This window comes from Cryptomeria japonica, chromosome 10 (genome assembly GCF_030272615.1).
Source record: "Cryptomeria japonica chromosome 10, Sugi_1.0, whole genome shotgun sequence".
In the NCBI taxonomy this organism is placed as follows: Eukaryota; Viridiplantae; Streptophyta; class Pinopsida; order Cupressales; family Cupressaceae; genus Cryptomeria; species Cryptomeria japonica.
The window spans coordinates 18913938-18939083 of record NC_081414.1 but is presented as its reverse complement, the minus strand read 5'-3'; the positions used below and the strand labels follow the sequence as shown (position 1 = coordinate 18939083).

General features: G+C 36.2%; 1 protein-coding gene across 7 annotated transcripts; it reads left to right on the top strand.

Moving 5' to 3' along the window:
• Nucleotides 1-450: 450 nt before the first annotated feature.
• LOC131076737 (NAC domain-containing protein 54) lies at nt 451-24683 on the top strand. Of its 7 annotated transcripts, XM_058014046.2 has the most exons (5): nt 453-888; nt 13561-13838; nt 22864-23117; nt 23965-24072; nt 24177-24683. In XM_058014046.2, exons 1-3 carry the CDS (start codon nt 735-737, stop codon nt 23017-23019), a joined length of 588 nt encoding a protein of 195 aa, XP_057870029.1. In that variant the 5' UTR covers nt 453-734; the 3' UTR covers nt 23020-23117; nt 23965-24072; nt 24177-24683. The 7 variants fall into 7 exon arrangements, with proteins under 7 accessions (XP_057870033.1, XP_057870034.1, XP_057870032.1 ...); XM_058014050.2 differs by lacking the exon at nt 22864-23117 and having other exon boundaries at nt 451-888; nt 24182-24683; XM_058014051.2 differs by lacking the exon at nt 22864-23117 and having other exon boundaries at nt 452-888; nt 24260-24683.
• Nucleotides 24684-25146: the final 463 nt, after the last annotated feature.

Below are 25146 nucleotides of genomic sequence, written 5' to 3'. Positions count from 1 at the left end.
ATAAAGAAGATTGATCAAATAGAATATGCTAATTTTGAAATAAAATTAATGAAGACAAAACTATACTACATTGTAAAATACTTAGATAATAAAAAAAATTTAAATTAAAGCACCTATATCTTAAAAATTATCTTAAACACAACCTCTTAAAAAAATATTTAATTAAAACCAATTACCAACAAAAAGAATTAATACTCTTTAATCCAATAAACTAAATACTTACTCTTTAACCCTATCGAACTAAAAACCACCTCCTTTACTCTATTCTCTTTATAATTAATTTATTAACTTACAAAAAAAACACATCCTTTCCAAGAAAATGTTAAAAGGCCATTAGAAAACATCTAAACAACCGTCCATTTCAATGCAATGTGATACTTAACCTATACCAGTCTCACGTGTATGCCTTAAAGATGAATTTACAAATGGTGACTGCTGATTGGAAAATAGCTGTTGTCCGTCAAATCGTGGTATCAAATGAAAGTGCAGGTAGAGCTTGATCCAATTTTCTCTAATGCTATGCTCTCGTCTACATCAGAGTAGGTGGAAAGTAAAGTTGGCGTAAGCACCAAGCTAATTTTTCGTCGAGGCGTTCCTACGAAATCTAAGTAAATGGACATACCCATAAGTGAAAATCGGCATGCCAGTAATTCAGATGAGATTCGTGGCCTTTTCCATTGTTCTTACGGTTAAGCTCAGGTCGCCCTCCAATTTGTTCTTTTGATTTTGAGCAAATGGATTCAGCTCTGCCACCGCGCCTTACATTCGCTCCCACTAAAGAAGAGCTCGTATTTCACTATTTGAAGAGAAAAAACAGTGGCATTAAGGAAAGACATAATTTGATTCCTGAGGCGGATATTTACAAATGCGAGCCTTGGGACTTGCCAGGTTCCACTGAACCTTTTTGGTTTCTTCATGAAATTACTGTGAAAAATCGATCTCTTTCTCAAAGGATATGTTTGTAATATCTAGGACACTTGTTAATCATGAAATTACTGTGAAAAATCGATCTCTTTCTCAAAGGATATGTTTGTAATATCTAGGACACTTGTTATTTTACATTTAGGGTTTATCTTAGTTGGGTTCATTTCTAGTTAAGTCTTTTGTTTCTGAACTTCTCGCTTTTAGCTTGTACCCTCGTATTTCTTAAAAAGTTGCATGTCATTTGCATTCCCTCATTCTATTGTAGTTTGTATTTTTGAGTCCCATTGACTCATTCTCAACATTTGTGGACATTATTGTAATTTCTTTGTTTCTTTTTATAAAGAAAAACTAGCTAAATTAGAAAAAGGGATGTATGGAATTCCTTGACTGTGTGATGGTTTAGAATTGATTTCAGACAAATGAATTGACAGCCGATCTATTTCAACAACTTGCTATATGATATGTATATTCCATGAAATGACTTCTGAATCTGTATGACTCGCCATGCTAGGACAGCTTAGAAAATATCTGCCAGATGGCTCAATTGGAGTAGTCTTAATCATCTTTATGTGAGAAAACTATGGCCAGTAGATCAATCATCAGACCACTAAATGCCTCGTAGATTTGAACAGCTTTTATAACATCAAACCAAAATTTAGTGAAGCTTCATATTATAACATTATTATCATCCTTAATCTAGTACATGATGAGATAAAAATATTTTCCAAAGAGCTCTTGAATTTCTGTAATATGTGGAAATAGATTTCATCTATTGCTCTCCATGGAGAGATTTGTAGTTTCCACCATAAGGAATTGACTATCATAGTCTAAAATTTCATAGAACCAATAGTTTGCAAAGGATCGCGATTATACCCGATTAATCATGAATCCTGAAGCTATTTGATTTATTCCCCGAAAAAATCCCGATTCATGAAAAAATCGTTGACCCAATTTTCAATGATTTTTTAATTTAAATCATGTTAAAACTTAAAAACCCCAAGAATGGCAAAAAAAAGTGGAAAAAAATCATTGTAAAAACTTGCAAAACCCTAGAAAAACTCGTGAAATTACTAAATTGCTTAGAAATAGGTTTGATGTGAGATAGAATCAAAGTCAATGTGGAATCAACGTTGAAAAAGTTTGTTATTTTGTCCATTTTTCAAGGGTTCATCATCCCCCACACTTCACTTGTTCAAATCCACGAGCTCAATGACCCAACAAAGGTAGAAAGCCCATGAGCTCAATGGCCCAACAGGGGTTTGAACCTTGGTGGCTGCCTCACGAATGCAGTGTTTCTACCACAACACTATACATCGGAAGACATATATAATATATATAGATGTAGCTATATGATTTATAATTTATAATTGATATAGTTAATTTTTGCTCAAACAAAGACATACAATTCATTATGTGAGCAATATATCCAAAGTGCTCCACGAAATAAATCTCAATGACAACAAACAAGCTTACATAGTTGTAATAAAAGAGCCTCCAACACACAATCATTGAAATTTGTCTCTACCTAAAATAGTAGTTGCAAGCTAGGTATTGCCAGAACTAGTGGCTTGCTAATCATTTACTTAAGCTAAACAAATACCTTTTGTTGAATTCTACCCCAAATAAAAGACTTACCAATTGCCATCAGGGAATATGATGCATTGCAACTGTGGAATATGATTTGATAAGCTTTCTCAAATATTGAACTACCACTAGAAAACTCCTTGCCTCAATTACAATGAAAGTCTTGGATCACTTCAAAATGGCTTCCACTTTTACTAAATTCCTAACAATAGCTGGATCTCTGTCTGATAAATTTCGATCTTAGCTACTTCATAGAATTAGCTAATCTTTGATCTCAGACTTAGACAACTATTTGGTGCAGTTGGTGACTGGCCTTTTAAAAAGTTAAATGAATATTTGCATATGTAATCAGCAATATGAATATAAACAACAAAAACCAATTTTCTATATTTCATGAGTTAAACTCTATTTTATTTACTCTCTGTATCTCTATGCTATGGAAATGCCCTTAAAGTTCTTAAAAAAAGTAGTTTGCGTCTATTTTACTAATTTTTTTACGATTTTTTAAAATTCACTTTTTTACCCATTTTTTCAAAAAATCTTATACTTTTGGTTTGCCGATTTTTTCCCAAATGATTTTTGTTGTTATGATATAAAGCATTGCAATTGTGGGATATGATTTGATAAGCTTTCTAAAATATTGAATCAACCCTACAAAACTCCTTCCTCAATCACAATGAAATTCTTGGATCACTTCAAAATAGCTTCCACTTTTACTATTTGTTAGTTACTTCATAGACTTGGCTAATATTTGATCTCAGACTTAGACAACTATCTGGTGTATTTGGTGACTGCCCTCTTAAAAAGCTAACTGAATATTTGCCTATGTAATTGGCAGTACGAATATAAACAACACAAAATTATTTTTTACAATTCATGGGTTAAACTCTATTTTATTTGCTCTTTATATCTCTATAGTTTTTTATGTAAATGCCCTTAAGTTTTAAAAAAAGTAGTTTTTGTCTCTTTCTCTACAGTTTTTTATGTTTTTTTTTTAAATCCAATTTTTTGCCGATTTTTTCCTGATTTTTTCAAAAAAACTTATACTTTTGGTTTGCCGATTTTTTCCTCAAACGATTTTTGCTACTATGGGACTCTAAATAACTAAGTGTGAAAAAGCGAATGTGCAGAAAAGAAAAGAAAACAAAGAACAAACAGAGTCAACAAATTTATAGTGGTTCACCATAAAGGTTACATCCACTTTTTAATCAGGGAAAACTCTTTATTAATCTCAGTTTTTACATCTACAACTAAAACAGCAATAGATTCCAATAAATAAGCATAATTGCCTCATCAAGAATGTCAATGGTCAAGAGACATTTGGTGATTGTTGGGGTTCAATATCCAACAATCTCCTACTTGAAGTCCAACAACTGCTGCAACACATCAAAGACTTTCCCCAGCTTTGCCTCTAATGTCACATTTTGACAAGGCCGAGAGAAGCACTATAGAATATGAACTTCTCTCTTGGTACTATCTTGGTCAAAGCATCAACTAGATTCAACTTAGTGTCAATCTTTCCAACCTGTAGTTTGCCCTCTTCAAGCACACTTCGAATGAAATGATATTGCTGTTCAATATGCTTAGTGCGACGATGAAATGCAGGATTTCTAGCCAAATGAATGGCATTATTGCTATCACAAAACAGAATAAAGTCATGTTGTTTGCATCTCAAATCACTCAACAACCGCTGTAACCATATCATCTCCTTTGCTCCTTCGGAGAGAGCCATGTATTCAGCCTCAGTGGTGGAAAGAGCTACTAATGGTTGCAATCTGGAAACCCAACTAGTTGCTGCCCCAACAAATGTGAAAACATAACTTGTAGTGGATCTCCGTTTGTCTAAATCTCTGGCTAGATCAGAATCAACAAAACCTTGCAACTATGCATTGACGCCTCCAAAACACAAGGCATAATCTGAAGTACCTTTTAAATATCTCAAGATCCATTTGACTGGCTCCTAATGAGGTTTATCTGGATTGCTCATAAATCTGCTCACTACTCCCACTGAATGTGCAATATCCAGATGAGTAGAGACCATGGCATGCATGAGACTGCCAACTGCTGAACAAGATGGGATGCCTTTCATAAAGTCTTGATCTTCTTGTGTCTTGGGATACATTTCATAGGATAAACAAAAATTACCAGCGAGTGGAGTACTTGCAATCTTAGCACCTGCCATACCAAACCTATACAAAACTTTGTCAATATATTTCTTTTGTGACAATTTGATTTCCTTCTTCCGTCTATCTCGAATAATGGCCATCCTTATATGCTCTTTGCTGCCCCTAAGTTCTTCATTGCAAATCTTTTAGCTAATTCTTGCTTCAATTCATGAACAATCCCCATGCTAGTGCCGGTTACCAACATGTCATCAACATAAAGCAAAAGTAGAACAAACTCACCATTAGGAAACTGCTTGTAATAAACACAGGGATCGGATTCATAATGTGTAAAATGTTGCTCAGTCATGAAATGATCAAATTTGAGGTATCATTGCCTCGGGTCTTGCTTGAGCCCATACAAACTTTGGTTCAATTTGCAAAATAAATGATCTTGCCCCTGTTTTTCAAAACCTTTCAGCTGCTCCAAATACAATTCCTTCTGAATATCACCATGTAGAAATGCAATATTGGCATCAAGTTGTTCAAGCTCAAGATCCCAAACAACTGCTAAACCCAAGACTACTCAAATTGTGGCATCTTCACAACTAGGGAAAATATTTCATCAAAGTCTACCCCATTCTGTTGATCATACCCTTTCACAACTAGTCTGGCCTGATAACGCTTCCTACCTCCTTCCTCTTCTTTCATTTTGTATACCCATCGTTTTTTTAATACTTTTCGACTTGGCAGAAGCGGCACCAAATCCCAAGTTTGGTTTGCCATCAACGAATTCATTTCCTCTTACATTGCCTCCCTCCATTTGTCACAATCAATATCTTTGCAAGCATCTCTATAATTGACTGGCTCTACCTAATCAGAAATCAATAATTTGGGCACTGCTTTGATCAGAGAACAATAATTCATAGTCTGTAAATTTCATTGGAGGTTTTCTCTGCCTGACAGACCTCCTCAACTCAGGAACATGGTAGGGTTTATTAATTTGTTATGAATGCAAAGTTGGCCTGCCACTAATGCAAGTATTACTAACATCATTGCTCCATCTAACATTATTATTCTGCAATATTGTATTCCTCTGAATATCATCAGAATTAACTCTCTGCATACTACCCTGCTATTCAATGCTAGTCCCTTGTATAACATTACCAGCATTTAGTGGCAGAGAAGATTGTAATTGAGGACACATCGAGGGCTGTGTGAAGTCTGCACCTGCTATTCTATGTGAATTCATTGGCTGCATGGGAGTTTGTTGAAGTTCTTGTGCAAAGTTTGGTCGCTGTAGACCGTCGAACATCCCTTGTGTAGCAACACCCCAAGTTGCACCGGGTGTGTCTTGTCTTCACTAGTCAAGTCGTCAAATAGAGGGCTGCATTTTGTTTTCGGCAGGATTACCAATGTTGGATTGCATTGAGCAATATTCATGGTTTGGAGATGTTTCTGTCATGTGCCTTATCAACGCAACACATTCCTCCTGACTCAAGGTTTGGTCATGTGAATGGAAACGAGGCAAGATTTGCCCTTGCATGGTATTATCTCCCTGCAGATTCACATTTTCCAGTGCACAATCTATGTTAAAAGATGGCTGCGAAATAAAATTATTTCTCATCTGCGTGGAAATGTCTTCATAAAACCTCTGTATGTGTTGCTCTCCAGTGATGCCTATCACAGGGTGTGGAGCAAGAATGAACCTGGTGAAGAAAATGAAGAATCAGTCTCGTCTACAAACTGTGAAGAAACAGGGGTGGGTGGGAAAGAAAACCGTATGACAGGGGGCATAGAGATGGAGTTGTGCATTCCTCCTGTTCTTCCTTGTGAAGACTTCTATAAAACACCTCCATTTTGATCACGTGAACTGTTATTTTCAAACATTGAAAAAGGGACATACTCTTTTGTTGGTTTTTTTGCTATTGGTAAAGCTCGAAATGACCTTTCATTGAACACTGCATCTCTGCCCCGAATTATCTTTCTAGCAATTGTTTCCCTAAGTCTGAAACTAAATCGGTCTTCACCATTACCAACGAATATACACCTTTTTGATTTGGGATCTAACTTCGTTCACTATTCCATTTACATGAGCAAACGCTTCACAACCAAACACCCGTAAGTGACTGTAAGAAATCCGTTTACCCAACCATCTCTCCTTCAAATTGTCAACATCCAATCAAGATGATGGTGCTCGATTGATTAAATACACCACTATATTACAGGCCTCTGCCCAAAATTCTTTACCCAATCCGACATTAGAGAGCATACACCAAACTCTCTCAAGAATTGTTCTATTGAGCCTCTCAGCTGCAACATTATCTTGAAGAGTAAAAGGAACAATTTTGATCCTACAAATGTCATTGCTTGCACAAAAACTATCAAATTTTAAAGAACAAAACTCTCACCTATTATCTGTTTTTAAGCATTTTACTTTATGCCTGTTGTGACGTATTCACAACATTGCCCCATTGCAAATGGGGACCCCTACTTTCTGCTTTCTAGGGTTTTCTTTTTAGGTCTTTTAGGTTCTTGTCTATTAGCCTTTGCACTTTGGGAGTTGTGAGAGGGATCATTAAGATAGTAGGCTTTGCTTGAGCTAGGGCGAGTCAGTAGATGGTCTAGGTCAGGGTTTCTTTAAGGCCTTCCTTAGGTCAAGTTTTGCTTTTTGTGTATGGTCTGAGTTCGAGCAAGTTAGTGAAGCTTTGTGAGTGAGTATCATCTTTGGGGATTTTAGATTGATCCAGTAGGTGAAAGATGATGTCCTAGGCATAATTTGATGTGAAGTTGACCTATTTGTCCTTTGGAGACACCTTGGACAAGTCTAGACCTGATGATTTGATGAAAAGGTTAAGAAATTTGAGCAAATCATGAATTTCGCTCCTGACCCTTCCAAAGGGTGCAGAGCGAAATTTCACAAAGGACCTGAGATTTCACCTAAGTCATAGGGTGGTTGAGCCAATTTGCAAAGATATGAAAGGAAATGCATCAAAGGGTTGAGTCTAAGGCAAAGTCAAGTCGAATCCAAGATGAATTGAGTCTAGAATAGGAATTTCGCTCCTGACCCTTCCAAAGGGTCCAGAGCGAATTCCTCTATAGGACACTCTACATTGACCAAAACTATGAACTGATCCACGTCCCAGGTATTATTGAAGGCAATTCACTTGTTTGAATGAAGAAATGTGAAAATGAAGTCAGGATTTGAGCCAAAGGGTGAATTTCGCTCCTGACCCTTCCAAAGGGTCTAGAGCGAAATTCATATAAGATCCTATTTTTCACAAAATCTTGAAGAGAATGCCAATTTGAACTGGATGATGATGGAAGGAAGCCTAATAAGTTATATCCAAGCCAAGGAAAGGAGAAAGGAAGTGAGAAATGAACCTAAAATGAAAATTTTGCCCCTGACCCCTCCAAAGGGTCCAGAGCGAAATTCACATAACCTTTATTTTCTTCCTTGTTATGGCCAAGTTTTGGATTTCTAAGCCATGGTTGGAAGGACTTTGATGCGTTCTTACCTTTGAAAGGTGAATTGAGGTGATGGAATAGTGAAAATCAACCCAAGATAGGAATTTCGCTCCTGACCCTTCCAAAGGGTCCAGAGCGAAATCCTCAATTTGACCCCCTATTTTGCCTAAGACGTTGAAAAGACCTTGTTTTGAGCTAAGTGGATGGCAAATGGACTTGATTGTGGTGAGGAGAGGTGAGTTTGATCAAATTTGAAGGAAAATTGAATGGAAGAAGTGAGAAATCAACCTAGAATGGAAATTTCGCTCCTGTCCCTTCTAAAGGGTCCAGAGCGAAATTCCCCATAAACACTATTTTCTTCCTTGTTAAGACTAAAAGCCTTGTTCCTTGGACATAGTGGGGGTAAATGGACATGTTCTTGCCTTCGAAAGTGAATGAAAGCATTGAAAAGTGAGGATTTTGTCCAAGATTGGGAATTTCGCTCCTGACCCTTCCAAAGGGTCGAGAGCGAAATTCTCCATAAACCTCATTTTCTTCCTTGTTTAGACCAACATCTTAGTTGGGCATATTTTGAAGTGGATTGACATGTTTTTGCCTTAGGAAGTGATTTGAAGTGAAGGAGTGAAGGATTTTGTCCTAAATATGAATTTCGGTCCTGACCCTTCCAAAGGGTCTAGAGCGAAATTCTTGAAAACACCTATTTTTCCCTTTGATAAGGTCAAATCCTTAGTTTCTATGGCGTGGTTGAAGGTGGATTGGTTTATATTGACTTTGCAATGGAGATTGGAGTTCAAGAGATGAAGAGTCAAGCCTAGAATGTCAATTTCACTCCTGACCCTTCCAAAGGGTCCAAAGCGAAATTCCCAAAATCTCCTTTTTCTCTCAATTTTGTGTCAAGCCAAGTGTGGATCAGGGTGAATTAAGATTGAAGATGTCCTTAAGCATGCCTTTGAATGACTTGTGACCACCAAAAATGAAGGTTTTTGAGCTAAATCTTGAATTTCGCTCCTGACCCTTCCAAAGGGCCCAGAGCGAAATCCTAAATAAGTCTTGTCCCTGGCCATGGTTTTGAGTGAATTTCTCCTTTCAAGCCATTTTGAGGTCAAACAAGTGTTGTATTCGTGAGAGGGGGATCCAAAGTTGAGAGTCAAAGGAAAGCAAGGTATGAAGAATGAATCTAGGTGAAGGAAAACAAGCAAATCTTGGATTTCGCTCCTGACCCTTCAGAGGGTCCAGAGCGAAATTCTCAAAATCACCTAATTTGCTCATGATGAAGGCCAAAATGTGAATTCCTAAGCATTGGTGGAGCAAAGATTCATGTATACTTACCTTGGGAAGCAATTTGGAGCAAGGAAGGGATTGAATTGTGTCTTAATCATGAATTTTGCTCCTGACCCTTCTAGAGGGTCTAGAGCGAAATCCTTTGAAACTCCTATTTTTCAACTTGTTTGAGCTAGGCAAAGGGCTAATTTTGAGATCATGATGAGAAGAGGTTTGAAGGCTAGGCCTAAGATTATGAAATGATGAAATGAGGTCTAAATTCGCTCCTGACCCTTCCAAAGGGTCAGAGCGAAATTCTTATAGGGCCTGTCCCTGGGGAGGATCCTAAAGCAAATTCCATTTTGATCCCTTTTTGTTAATGATTTAAGGTAAGAAATGCTATGTTGGGATAAATATATCATGTGTACTTAATCATCTTTTGGTTTGTTTTGCAGATGGAAGAAAATTAGGCCAGGACAAGGACGACCTATTCTAAGCCCATCATCATCAAGGACGTTCCAAATGCATAAAGGAGGACTCAAGGTGCTTTTGAAGCATTGGAAGATTACAAGTGTTCGAGGAGTTCCAGGCTATCCTCAAAAGACTCCATTCTACCACACAAAAGACCCACATGATGACAGAGAAGAATGACCTTACCGACACTTCAAGGTGAGACATGCTACCAGAGAAAGAACACTTGACAGTGAGGAAGCCTCACCAAGCACATGGAAGTCAAGGAGGTACATCATTCATCGCATCAAGGACAGAGGAGGATCAACCAAGATACAAACGTCAGACAAGGTGGCATCCCGGTCAATTTTCCTCTAGTCGGATTGGTCCACCTCAGCATGTCCAGATTCAATGTACCTAATTTAGCAAAGACGACACAAACTTCGGTGTACCTACCCCTGCTTCCTATTGATCCACACTCATTGAATGTAATTTTCTCATTGGCTAAGAAAGTTTGTTATAACAAACCTTAATTAGGGTTTCTATCTTGTAATCCTAGCCATTGATTCTAAGTCAATTAGAGCCATCAATTTGGAAAGAGCTCTCTATATAAAGCCCTAGCTCTTCATTTGTAAAGGTTAATAGTTAGGAGTTAGCAAAACAGAGATAGTCAATAGTTAGTAGCTCAATAGTAGATAGCATTTTAGAGTAGAGTAGAAAGAGAAGGCAAAGATTGTTGTCAAGACATTGTTGCAAAAGACATGTAAACTTCATTGAAGGAGTGGTGAATTCTATGTGTTGATTCTACAATTTGCATGGTCTCTATACTTCTCAAATTTAATTTCATGTTATTAGATGAATGGAAGAAATTTGTATGATCAATGGTGAAATTTGTATATCCATACTACTAGAGGTTTGTTGATTGCAAACTTGCCTTGCGTAGTCAACTGGAATCATTCAACTTAAGCTTAACTTCAATTATCGCTTCTTCATTGATATGCATCAACCTGACGGTGTCTATGCTTGTAGAGGTTATCTGAACATGATAAAGCTATCCTTAGAAGATCACACTAACCTTGTGGAGATGATCATAGCATGTCAAAGCAAGACTTAGTCAAAGGTCATCCATTGCTCCTACATTCTTAGCGTTAGAATTAGATTCCTCTCCAACCCTTATCCTTTTTTTCCCTTTTTTAAAAATCAAGGATCTGGAAAGACCCGCGTTCTAGTGATATCCAAAGTAAATCAGACGCTCAGGTCATCAAATGTAAGTCCCCTTGTGATTCCAACAAAATCACATCATACCGCAAGAGCTTATCCACACGTAGAGACCCTACATATCAGAACCTTGGAGTTGCTCCGATTGATCCTTCGACGAGATCTTCAGCAGTCGGGGAAACTTTGTTCAAGAGAGGATAAGATACCTTGGTATTTTATTCTGTGTTCGCATGTGCATGAAAAACACATCAACAATGCCCAATCTGATTCTCAACCATAGCTTTGAAAACTTTAAATTTAGAAAACAATTCCAATTTTCTACTAAGCATATAAATCCAAACTTTTTTGTACAATCATCAAGAAATGTACCGAAATAGTTAGCTCCTCCAATGGAGGTTACCTTTGTAGGACTGAAGACATCCGAATGTACAAGCTCCAAAGATGTTGTCCTCTTGTCATGACCGGTCTTCAAGAAGCTGATCCATTTTTGTTTGCCATAGAGGTAATGCTCACACAATTTCAATTCAATGGATTTTAGAACTAGAAGCTGATCCCTTTTGAGCATAACTTCAAGTCCTCTTTTTCTCATATGATCGAGCCTTTTATGCCAAAGCTCTGTCTTGCTGTCCTCGACCGCCATTACAGCTCCCACTTCAGCGTGACTCTCTAGTACATATAGGCTGCCTAATTTGTTTCCCCTTGCAACCACCAAGGCTCCCATAGTCACCTTCCAAGCATCTGAGGAGAAATTGATGTTACACCCTTGAGCATAGAGCTGGCCTACAGATATCAGGTTTCTTTTTAGTTTGGGAACGTGTTTGACATCTTTTAACAGCTATTTGTTTCCACTTTTCAGTTGCAACATAATGTCAACTTTGCCAATTATTTCACATGCTTTGTTATATCCAAGATATACCCTTCCAAATTGACCTTCATGATAGTTTGTGAAAGCCTCCTGCCATGGAGTAGCATGGAAAGAGGCACCGGAATTCAACACCCATGAATCCGGTGTGGTGTCACTTGTTGATAGAATTAAAACACCTTCATCTTTGTCATATGCTGTATTGGCTTCACTATCTCTTACTTTCTCTTGTTCCTTTTTGTAAGACCAACAATTCTTTTTAGTGTGACCCTCTTTGCCACAAAACTAACAATCAACATTTCTGCCCCTTGACTTCGATGTTCTTGTAGATTTGGACCTCTTTCTGTTATTGTTTCTGCCTCTATCTTGAGGCCTTCCCCTATTGACAATAGTCAAAGCATCACTGGATGAGGGTTCTTGGGTTTTCCTTCTCATGTCTTTGCTAAGAAGAGTACTTGCAACATCATCGAAATTCAATTTGCTCTTGGCAACCACCGAAGTGTTAACTGCCATTACTATTCCTTCCTAGCTGTTTGGTAAAGAACATTATAACAGAATAGCCTTAATTTCATTATCCAAATTTATACCCACCGAAATCAATTGGATGACCAAGGTATTAAATTTGTTCAGATGATTTGATACAATCCCACCTTCCTTCATTTTTAAATTATATAACCTCTTCATGATGATAACTTTATTCATGGCTGAAGCCGTCTCACATATACCAGAAATTTTATCCCATAGTTCCTTTGATGTCTTCTCAGCGAAGACATTAAAGAGAACATTGCTGGACAACGAAAGAAAAACTGTGGCCCTTGCTTTCTTGTCTAGTTTCTCCCAGTCTTCATTTGGTATTGAATTTGGTTTCTTCACTTTCCCCTCTATTGCGAGAGAAAGATCTTGCTTAATCAGCAGTGATTCCATCTGCACTTTCCATAGCTTGAAATTCTGCCCAACAAATTTCTGTGCTTTCCATTTATCCACATCCTCCATTCTGGAAATTCTTCACTGATATCCAACCAGCTTCACTACCAAGCTTTGATACCAATTGTAAATAACAAAGTGCGAACAAATGAATGTGCAAAATGAAATTAAAACAAAGAGCAAACAAAGACAACAAATTTATAGTGGTTCGCCATAAAGACTACATCCACTTTCTAGGCAGGGAAAACTCTTTATTAATCTTAGTTTTTACAACTACAACTACAACAGCAATCTATTCCAATAAATAAGCACGATTGCCTCATCAAGAATGTGAATGGTCAAGAGACACTTGGTGATCCTTGGGCTTCAATATCCAACACTTAGTGCCTAATGTTTGACTAAATTTCAATGTCGATTACATCTTCCTATTCAGAAATCATGTATAGTGTTTCCAGTAACACTGCTGCATATGATAATCATGCTTTTTTTAAATTATATATCTAAAAGTGGAAAAAATGTTTGGGGTAAATAGTGATGACTCACTAGTTTAGACTAGCAAATGAATATTCATGTAGTACATAATGACGTGTGCTTGAAATGAAGCTCTTGCAATTTTGCAGATAAACTTTTCCTCTAATGTCAAATTTTCTGAAAAGTTTAATAATGTTTTAGCATTACATAAATTTCCGCGCATGTTTGTACATGTAAAAGTTGGAAACATGTGTTCAATTAGTCAATATTAAATTGAATATTTTTGCAATTTTGCAGAGAGATCTTTTCTGCCAAAACGTAACGAACAGTGGTATTTTTTTAGTGCTTACGATTGGAAGTATCACCGTGGTTCACTTGCTAATAGGGTTACTGAAGCTGGGTATTGGAGAACAACAAGAGCGCACCAGACAGTTTGCTCTCGATCAACTTCAACAGGAGTAAGGAAGACTCTGAGCTTCTGTAAGGGCAGACCTCCACACGGAGAAAAAACTGAATGGATGATTCATGAATACCATCTAGATGAAAAGGAATTCAAGACAGGAGCTGGTTTGCAGGTATTATTTACATAAAGAGTTATCTAGAAAAACCATGACACAACATAAAGTTCGATTAACCTTTAAGATTAATTATTTTTACTAACATTTTTCTTTACCTGCATATATAAACATTGACTTAATAAATGCCTACATAGAAGTGCATGCTCAAATACCTCTCTTATAGTGTGTCAAACATTGACTTTAAATAGAAATACACGATTTTAAAAACAAATGAATTGTTGATACGTAAATGCCTTGTTGGTGAAAATGTGTGCAATGCATGACCATGTGTTCAGGCATCCTTTGGTACAGTTATTTTGTCAGCCATTGGTAAGGGCATTCATAATGTTCTTTGTTCATGATTAGTAGCAAAGTGATTCGTGAACAGCTTGCTTTTTAATTCTGATTTGTTTGCATCCATTTTTTTAATCCATTTATGAAAATCTTAATAGGAATGCATGTTGAGTTGATGATGTTGGTGATATAAGTAGGTAAATATGATTGTTTTGCTATAGCTTATAGTTGAACTGTATGCTTTCTGAGGATGATAATATTAATCATATGTGTATTTAAACATGAAAAATATACGCATAAAAGTTCCAAGTAGCCTTTTATAGTAATAAAAGTGCTAGCGTGACGTTAAATGAATTTTAGGTTTCAAAAATGCATACACAAGGATATGGTATGAATGAATTTTGCACCTAAAAGTGTAGGCACTTACATATGATTTAAAATTGCATTCGCTGTTGCTTCTTACAAAGTTAGCCATATTTGTAAACTTGAACTTGTCTGTTTTTAACATTTATCTTCATTGTGAAGGTCGCAGTGTTGGAAAATGTTAATTTCTCCCTTCTACCGACTATACACTGACTTACTTAACCGCTTTTGTTCATTATGGAATCTGTTTGTTGATTAGACATTTGTCTCCAACATTTATTACAGATGATAATCTTATCCTTATCTTCTCTTCAGTCAACATTCTCTAGATGTTTATCTGATAATTTCTGTTTTATCCTTATCCATATTGACTGCCTTAGTCTTGATTGTAAAGGCACCGCCATTGAACTGTTGCCTATAAATATTCAAGTTTAGTAACTCTTTACTAATCCCAGATCATAGATATCTGGAGATCATTATAGAAGCTGTGTCTGATGAGAATACAATGCAGATAACTGTTATGGTAAGAACTCTGCAGAGTTCTGTATCTGCATATATGTATTCATAGTTGAATCAATGATATTAGCCTTTAATGCTGTGGCATACGTTGGCTTATGGAAATACAGTTTATGCTTTGTGTTTTATGCTTTATGTTTAGATCTTGTGATTGATCCATCTATCCACCTCCAACAAAGTGGAATCAGAGCCAATGGTAAGATGATCCTGGAGAGTCGGGAGAATCTGGAGATCATTTTAATATGGATTCTGCAGAGTTCCTCAATCTATGTTTTGTATTGTGATGATAAATAGAATTCTGCAGTAGCAGAGTTGATGAGTGTTACAATAATTTCATCATGTTCTGCATGATTATGACTATGGTTTGTTTTTTCTGTTATTTATAATTTATATTCTGCATTGTTAATGTTCCATCCACCTCCTTCAAAGTGGTATCAGAGCTGATGGTGGATGATCCTGAAGAGTTTGAAGAGCCAGAAGAATCTGATGAATAGTATGCCAAAAGAATCTAAGGGAATGTTGATGTTTGAAGGCATTGAGTAAAGCAAGTGCTGACATGAAACTGCTGTGGCAGTTGAATGAAGGTTCCAAAGTCTAAATGATCGCTGTGAATTTTTCTTGTATACCGAGCTGTCTCCTTTGAAAGTAGGAGATCATAGCAAAAGACAGGCGTAGTTTGCAACCTATTCATGTTGATGTCTTTTGAGATTGTGACTGCCACAAAAGTTGAATAAAGAGAAGAAACCATAGGTGCTGAGTTTGCTTTTATATGGGTGATCAGAAGCAAATCTGAAATAGTGGAAAAATATTTTTATATTTTTTTAAAATTATTTTATACGTTAGTAATTGTCATTTTTGAAGGCCTTTGGGGCATTTTTAGCCCTTGAAAGTTTGGTAAAGGACTTCGCTCCTAACTCTTGGAGACCTTCTCTTGGAGACCTTTCCAAGAGTTCGAAGTGAGCCGTTTAACTCGTTGGAAAGGTCTCCAAGAGTTTGAAGTGAGGTAGCATTTTCCAAGAGTTTGAAGTGAGCCGTTTAACTCGTTGGAAAGGTCTCCAAGAGTTCGAAGTGAGGTAGCATTTTTAGCCCTTGAAAGTTTGGCCTCAGGACTTCGCTCCTAACTCTTGGAGACCTTTCCAACGAGGTCTCCAAGAGTTAAGAGCGAAGTCCTGCAAAAACATGCCTACGGCAACGTTCTAAAGGACAGGCCAAACTTTCAAGCCTTCAAAAATGACGATCAATGGGTGAAGAAAGAATTTGTTGCTATGTGAGATGGATGCCAGTGTCTATAGGGTCGCTGCAAAGAAGAAGTGCAGATCCTACCATTTAGAAAATAAGCCACTGTTGCAAGTCACGGCTGAAGTTGTTGACTGTCGCTGTCAAAGGAGAGTTAAAAGTGACCGCAGAAAATTCAAGATGAAGCCGTAGCTTCTAAAGGTTGCAGCTGTTGTACGAGGAAATAAAGCATAGAAGAAGATAAGTCATTATGTTTTTTTATGTTTGCAGTCGTTCACGAAGATCAAAATTGTTTTTGTAGGAAACTGCCTATAAGTCTGAAAAATTATAAGAGATCGGTGCTCTATTTGACAAGAGAAGCTATCCAGTATAATTTTTGTGTGGAGATAGCTGTAAGGGGACTGTAGTCCACAAATCAAAGGAGCCATAGCACAAATAAAAAAATGTTGCAGAAAGCAAAGAATGAAGCTGCAGAGAGAGTATTAAAAATGCAAAGATTCTACAAATAGATTCAGAATGAAGAATGAAATTGTTTCTGTTTGAAATAGGGGAACCCGAAGGGCATAGGGAGACTGCCAGTTTGCTACTAGTCCAAGAAAAGAAGAGTCACTGAAGTTTTTGTATTCACAAGAAAGGACACTTACATCTGCTGTTGAAAAGAGGCAGAGAGTTAAATGAGCTCGCAAGGATTGAATTGTGGAAAATCTGAAACCGTAGAAAGGAATCAAGGCGTTGTTTGCAGTAGAAACTGTTATCGTCAATTTTTTTTGAAAAATTGTAAAATCAAAGATTTGGGAGGCTGCCATAGCAGTTGGACAAAGCCAAGATAAAGGCATCATCAGATCTGAAGATTGTAGAGATGGTTTGATTTTATCAAGCAAAGAAAGCAAAGAAAGAAGCAAAGAAAGCAAAGAAAGATTCGAGTCTGAAGATTTGGAAGAGGCAAAAGAAGAGAGCTGATGATAACAAGTATTATGAATGTGGAAACATTCGCTGGTCGAAATTAAGGAGTGTTGTTGGAAAATGTTAATTTCTCCTTTCTACCAACTATACACTTGAGTTATTTAATCGCCTTTGTTCGTTATGGAATCTGTTTATTGATTAGATTTTTGTCTCCAACATTTATTACAGATGATAATCTTATCCTTATCTGCTCCTCAGCCGACATTCTCTAGATGTTTATTTGATAATTTCTGTTTTATCCTTATCCATATTAACCGCCTTAGTCTTGAATGTAAAGCCACCACCATTGAACTGTTGCCTATAAATATTCAAGTTTAGTAACTCTTTACTCATCGCAGATCATAGATATCTGGATATCATTATAGAATGTGTGTCTGATGAGAATACAATGCAGATAATGTTACTGTAAAACTCTGCAGAGTTCTGTATCTGCATATATGTATTTATAGTTGAATCAATGATATTAGCCTTTTATGCTGTAGCATATGTTGGTTTATGGAAATACAATTTATGCTTTGCGTTTTATGTTTTATGTTTAGATCTTGTGATTGATCCATCTATCCACCTCCAACACACAGCCCAAGTATTTTTCTTGTACAATCTTCTATGTGGCAGAATTGTTTAATTCTTTTAACGAAGAGGAAATAAATAAGTGCCATTATGACCTATTTCTAATAAATCTCATTATGTTTAGTCTTTCTCATGCCAAAGCTGTTAATGCATGGTAGCTTATGCAAGATAAGATCTTCCTAAACCTTCCTTGTTCTGTTATTTACATGCTTCATGTCAGATTTATATTGCATATGATTATCAGATTGTACAAACATCACTTATCATTATGCTATCGGGCTAACAACCCAATAGCATATTAATGTCAATTATTAATTGGCATTAATATGCTATCGGGGTATTAACCCGATAGCATATTAAATGCTATAAGTCATCGGGTTATTAGCCGATACATACTTGCTATCGGGTGCATAACCATTGGCACCGGTTCACATCTGTTATCAGGCGTAATTATATCGGGCATATTTGTTATCGGGTTTAATGAATACACCGCTTCATTTGGAATTAACATTAGTTAACAACTGCACCGGTTGGATTACATACATCGTGCACTTTGAATCATCGGTGTTTATATGAACCGATTCATTACATTGATCAGTCATTATATTATGATATTACAATATGCTATCGGGTGTTTTGAACCGATAATCAGCATTGTGTTAATGGTATAATTACAAAGGCACCGATCAATGGGCCTAAAAGGCATGACCGGTCAATACACCAATTGACCGGTTGCCTAAATGATATATATGCCAATTGAATTCATTTGGAGTAGACATAGAAAATATTATATGATCTCTCTCCTTCAGACCTGCAGATAAAATCAGAATTATCAGACATTGACATAATTCCTCATATCCATTTATAGCATACATAGTTCATAACTTGTTCTTTAATTGAAATTGAAATAACTTTACATGGTATCAGAGCCAAGGTAATCGAACCTAAGGCTATTCAATTTTGATAAAATTCAAGGACTAAGTTACAAACTACATCACATTTCCATAATGGCCAACGCTATCAGATTCGAAGATAGACTCGGAGGTAGCGAAGAATTTTCAGCTTGGAAGTTTAGAATCAAAATGATTTTAAGAGAAAACAAAGTTGATTCATATGTCCAAACTGAAAGTGCACAACCAGAAGATGAAACCGAGAAATCCACATGGATCGAGGGAAATGATAAGGCCATTAAAATAATAGTGGATGGGGTAAGAAATAATATAATGCCCATAATTAGAAAGCAGGAGACGGCTTATAAAATGTTCAAGGCACTTGAAAAGACATTTGAGATATCAAATGCAAGTCGTACTCTAGCACTAAAACGAGAAATAAATCATATCACCATGAACAAAGGGGAGACAATCAACGCCTACTTTATGCGGATATCGGTTCTAAAAGATGAACTTGCAACTTTGGACTACGAGATCCGAGGCAAAGAACTAACACTCATTGCTTTAGATGGGTTGCCTAGTGGATGGAGCACATTCGTCCAAGGCATCAGTGCAAGGTCTAAATATCCTAAGTTTGAGAGACTAAGAGATGACTGTCTACAAGAAGAATCCCGATTGAACAAGGTAGGAATAAAACAGAAGAATATAGATGAAGACTTGCAAGTCCTAAATACAAACATCAATAAAAAATACAAAAAGAAGCAATTCAGGAAAAGAAAAGCTAAACAAGGCAAGAACACTTCTAAGAAAGACCTATCACATGTTCAATGTTATAGGTGTGACAAATGCGGACACTATGTTGCAAACTGTCCGGAGAAAGGGAAGCAAGCCACATTTGCAAAAGTGAAGAAATCTAGAAAAGAAAATGACTCCGAGAACTATGTCCTCTACTCAGCACTTACAAGCCATACTTCAAACAAATCTAACTCATGGGTGATCGACAGTGGTTCATCCAGACACATCACCGGCTTTAGAGAAATACTAGACTCCATGATAGAGAAAGATGATGAGGAAGTAACCATCGGAGACGATTCTTCACATCCAGTCAGAGGAATTGGAACCTGCACCATCAAACTGAAGTCAGGCATGTCACTAAACTTAAAGAAGCAGCAGCAGAATCAAGACCTACTGACCCCACTCAATACAGGCAGATGATTGGGTCCCTGATGTATCTAGTAAATACAAGGCCAGATATCTGCTATGCTGTTAATGCCTTAAGTCAGTTCATGTGTGAACCTAAGGAGATACACCTGGTTGCAGTAAAGCATATAATGAGATATCTACAAGGTACCCTAAAGCTTGGTCTTAAATATGAAAAGGTTGACATAGATTTACATGGATTTACAGATTCAGATTGGGCTGGCAGTGTGACTGACAGAAAGAGCACTTCAGGGTGCTGCTTCAGTTTAGGGTCAGCCATGATATCCTGGATCAGCAGAAAACAATCTTCAGTAGCTCAGAGTTCCACAGAGGCTGAATATATTGCAGCTTCACTGGCTGCTCGAGAAGCAGTATGGCTAAGGAAATTGCTCGTGGGATTATTTGGAGAACCTATGAAACCTACAGTCATTCAGTGTGATAATCAAAGCTGTATAAAACTTTCTATAAATCCAGTATTTCATGACAGGTCCAAACATATTGAGATCCCATATCACTATGTACGAGATATGGTTGACAGGAATGTGATAAAGTTAGAATATGTGTGTACAGGAGATCAGACTGCAGATATTCTAACCAAACCACTTTCCAGAGTGAAGGTTGATCACTTCAGAAAGGGTTTAGGTATGATAGAAAGGTAATCTGCTTTGTAATCTATACTTACATATATTTAAGATGTTTAATGTGTAAACTTCTTTGTCATGTCTGGACTATCTCTTGGCTTCTTGCCACCTGTATTCATATCTAAGAGGTGACGATCTCTTAGACACTGAACACTTGTATATAGACATCATAAGGTGACGATCTTATGATAGTCAAACCAGTAATCATGTTGGATCACTAGTAAGTCATGGATGTGTCATGACTATGTTGTGATACAACATTTGTACAAATGTTATTGCATTATCACAATTTGGATATAATGAGAACTTAAACACTTCTCATATGGTTATCCTTGTATTGCGTGTTAAGCAATACTGATATCACGTGTAGGTGATATCTCAACCATTGATCATGATTGAATCTCTGGTAAGTCATGGATTTGCCATGACTATGTTGTGATAAACATTTATAAATGTTATTGCACTTATCACAACTTGGATATGATGAGAAACTAACCTTTCTCATAGACTTATCCTTAAGTATTGCGTGTTAGGCAATACTAATGTCACGTGTTAGGTGATATCTTGATGAATCTTACAGATCACATGTTTTGATGATTTCTCACATGATCAGGTGATGATTCTCTTACTTTTATCACATGTTAAAATAATACTTTATGTCACATGCTCAGGTGATTTCTTCTATTTTGTATCATATGTCTTGATGGTACTTCTCATGTATAAATGATTTTTTGCTGACTGACATTATCTTAGTTATGAAAAGGAAATGTGATGCAGGTTGCCTTATCTATCTTCCAAAGCTAAGAGGGAGTGTTAATGCATGGTAGCTTATGCAAGATAAGATCTTCCTAAACCTTCCTTGTTCTGCTATTTACATTCTTCATGTCAGATTTATATTGCATATGATTATCGGATTGTACAAACATCACTTATCATTATGCTATCGGGCTAACAACCCGATAGCATATTAATGTCAATTAATAATTGACATTAATATGCTATCGGGGTATTAACCCGATAGCATATTAAATGCTATAAGTCATCGGGTTATTAGCCGATACATACTTGCTATCGGGTGCATAACCATTGGCACCGGTTCACATCTGTTATCAGGCATAATTATATCGGGCATATTTGTTATCGGGTTTAATGAATACACCGCTTCATTTGGAATTAACATTAGTTAACAACTGCACCGGTTGGATTACATACATCGTGCACTTTGAATCATCGGTGTTTATATGAACCGATTCATTACATTGATCAGTCATTATATTATGATATTACAATATGCTATCGGGTGTTTTGAACCGATAATCAGCATTGTGTTAATGGTATAATTACAAAGGCACCGATCAATGGGCCTAAAAGGCATGACCGGTCAATACACCAATTGACCGGTTGCCTAAATGATATATATGCCAATTGAATTCATTTGGAGTAGACATAGAAAATATTATATGATCTCTCTCCTTCAGACCTGCAGATAAAATCAGAATTATCAGACATTGACATAATTCCTCATATCCATTTATAGCATACATAGTTCATAACTTGTTCTTTAATTGAAATTGAAATAACTTTACAAAAGCAACAGAGATTTTTTATATTATTGGTGATCCCATTTGAATTCTATGATTCACTTCTCCTTTGGTAAAAAGGGGAATTCTGAAGCAGGATGGCATGTAAAATTCTCTTTAAACAGGAAATGAATCACCAGCCTAAATAACATATTTCCACGAAGGCTGTTTTGTTCATATTCCTCAACAAGCTTAAGTTGCATTGAATTTCTGAATTTCTCTGTGATGTAATTTAAATGTTGCAATTCTACTTTACCTTTAGGAGAAAATAACGATGGTTTGATTGGTCCTCTAATAAATTTTTATTGTCAAATGAATCACCTATAATAAATTTTTTTTTTTTTGTCAATCTTTCACATTAGTGAAAGCAACATAAGTTTCTGAGATAACTAAAGACAAACACGAATTGGTGGTACAATGCCATTTCTCTTGTTTGAATAATCAAGAGTGGAACTTTGGTCTTTAATAGGGTGTCAATGTAAAGGCTATATTGTTTACTTTCACATAAGCCAAAGCAACCTTGGATTTCTGAGATGATTATAGTGTTTGATCCCATTTCCTTCTAGTAAATGGCAAAGAGGAATGGGGAGAAAAATTCCTGAATTGATGTCTACTTCTAGTCCTACAATGAGATCACATAATTGAGTTAACATCTATGATTTCTTTTTTATATTGAGAATCTTAAATGTTTTTTAACTACTTTGACATGTTAATATTCTTGATATTTATTATCGTTATTATTAGCAATTTGTAAAGCAACTGTTGGTCCTGATTTGCATCTGTTCTGCAGAATGCTTTTGTATTATGCCATCTTTTCAAAAAGAAAGAACTTCCAAAAAGAAGTGGTGGATTGCGAAATGCAGAAATTGAGAACAGTGATTCATCTCCTAAAAATAGAAATCCCTCCTGCAATGAATACAAGTCTGAAGACAGGTCAAAACAATAGAAGAGGTTCAAATATATTCATGTTTACCACATATGACAGAAGATACTGCTGAACCTAATATGTGGTTAGGACCTGGCAGGGACACAATTAATCAACAGGTTTGTAGTGGGTTCAAAGCTTCTACATTACCTGTTTGAAATTTGATTCTTCAATTTTCTTTTCAGTAATTTCTAGTAAATTACCATTTTCGTTTTAAGTTTTGATAAATGAAAATCTATCTTTGTCATCTTTGGACATTAACTTTTTGCAATACTTATATTGTTGAGCTCAAGTGGCCTGATAATCTTCTATTTCACATATGCATCAGACTCATTCTTCAAATGACTTGGTTTTGAGGAGCTTCATCAAACTTTTTACATCAAATTTTCTGCTTGCATATGATACTCTTTTGGTGTTTGGTCATGCATATTTTCTTATGATGTCATGAATAAGTTGTGTTGAATAGTCATATGTTGTGTGGATGTATTGACTGCTCTAAAGTTGTAAGTGGTATTACTGTTTGTCTTTAGTGTCATGAGCCAAAACGAGTTATGAGGAATATCATTTATAATTTTATATAAATGACACGGTAGAGTCCTTTGAAGTGAAGGGACCACAATGTTTTTGTAAAAGGCGCAGTCCTTACATTAGAGTTTCAGAAGTAGCAACAATGGTTTTATTGCCATCCTTCAAGAGTAGTAAGATTTCTTCCTTTCAAATAATTATGTACATAGCATATCAATATCTTGGTTCATTTGACATATTACTGATAGCATATCAATATGTTGTTTCATTTGACATATTACTGATTTGCTGATTTTATTAATTGTGATTTGTCTATGGTTTGGCATAGAGTAGTGTGTCTTCCAAGTATAAACACTCTCTTCATCCTTCATTTGTTCTACCTTTGAAACACCATTCAACTAATAACTGATATAAATTCTGATTCGTTTCCAAATGGTTTAGGATCAAATTGTGAGCTTGAATGACTTCCATCAAACAAAAATGATTTTCCACAAGTTCCAGCTGATACAAGCTTTTCAAGACCTAAAGCTACAGATGGATATTTGACAGGTAAGGAAATGGATCAGTATATTGACGAAGCAAATATCATAGAGGAAATTCTGCATGCATGTCAGGATTCTCAGAATTCTAATGTAGATCATTCTTTCCCTCAGGATAGCTATGTTGACATCTTGAATGGAAATTATATAAAACTTAATGACTCAGAGAATTGTGATTCTTCTCTTTCGTTTGATAGTGTATTCAACAATGGTGGTCCTGGAATCCAATTACGACCTCGCAGTCCAGCATTGTATAGTCATCAGAAAGATGTGTCATCTGAAGGTAAATCCAAAAGAGGAGTTCTCATTCAGCTGTGCATAAGATTGAAGCTTCAGCAGGACCAAATGAAAAATATATAACAACCACAAACATCCATTATGCATCAAGTTCTTGTTGGAAAATGATGCTATGCGTGCAATTAGAAATAGTATGTCACAGTTGGAGTTTTTAGAGAGATTTTAAATTTGTTTTTAGTGTTTTTTTGGGGAAATTTTGAGAGTGTAATTTCTATGTTTTGAAGAGTTTTAGTTTCTTTAAAAATTATGCATGAAAATGCAAGTCTTTCATTTTTGTCTATTATATGGGCTATGATCTTTATAAAGAGTTTCCCTAATTGTTAAGTCTGAAAGTCGTGATGAAAGTAGAAGACCTCTCTATCAAGGCATGATGTAATTGTTGTTTTGAATTAAGAAAAGATGTTTGTAGGTGTGTAAAATCAAATAGTTGTTTGTTGTTACAAATTTTCTGTTTCCTCTAACAGCTTATGGTAATTCACTGTGTTTTTTTATATTTTCAGTTGTTTGGGTGAGAATCAGATTGATTCCAGGTATGATCCAGAAATTGGAAACTATTGTTAGATAGTTGTGGTGAGCTAAGAAAAAAACTTAGGAAACGTGATGATAATGTGCATGTTTTTTTTTATGTTTAAGCAATGTTAGCCCAAGGCTTATTAAAAAGAAAAAAGAAAACAAAAATCGAAGGCTTCTGAATCCTTATTATAGGAGTTCAATAATATTATGTGCGGTATCTATGAGAGCCATGTTATCATTGCCGGGTGGCTACCACTCTAAAGTTTGTGGCAAC

Bases quoted from the DNA above. Each gene is read 5' to 3' on its own strand.
- LOC131076737 (XM_059213281.1), top strand. From the start codon at position 18,770: ATGGCCAACGCTATCAGATTCGAAGATAGACTCGGAGGTAGCGAAGAA.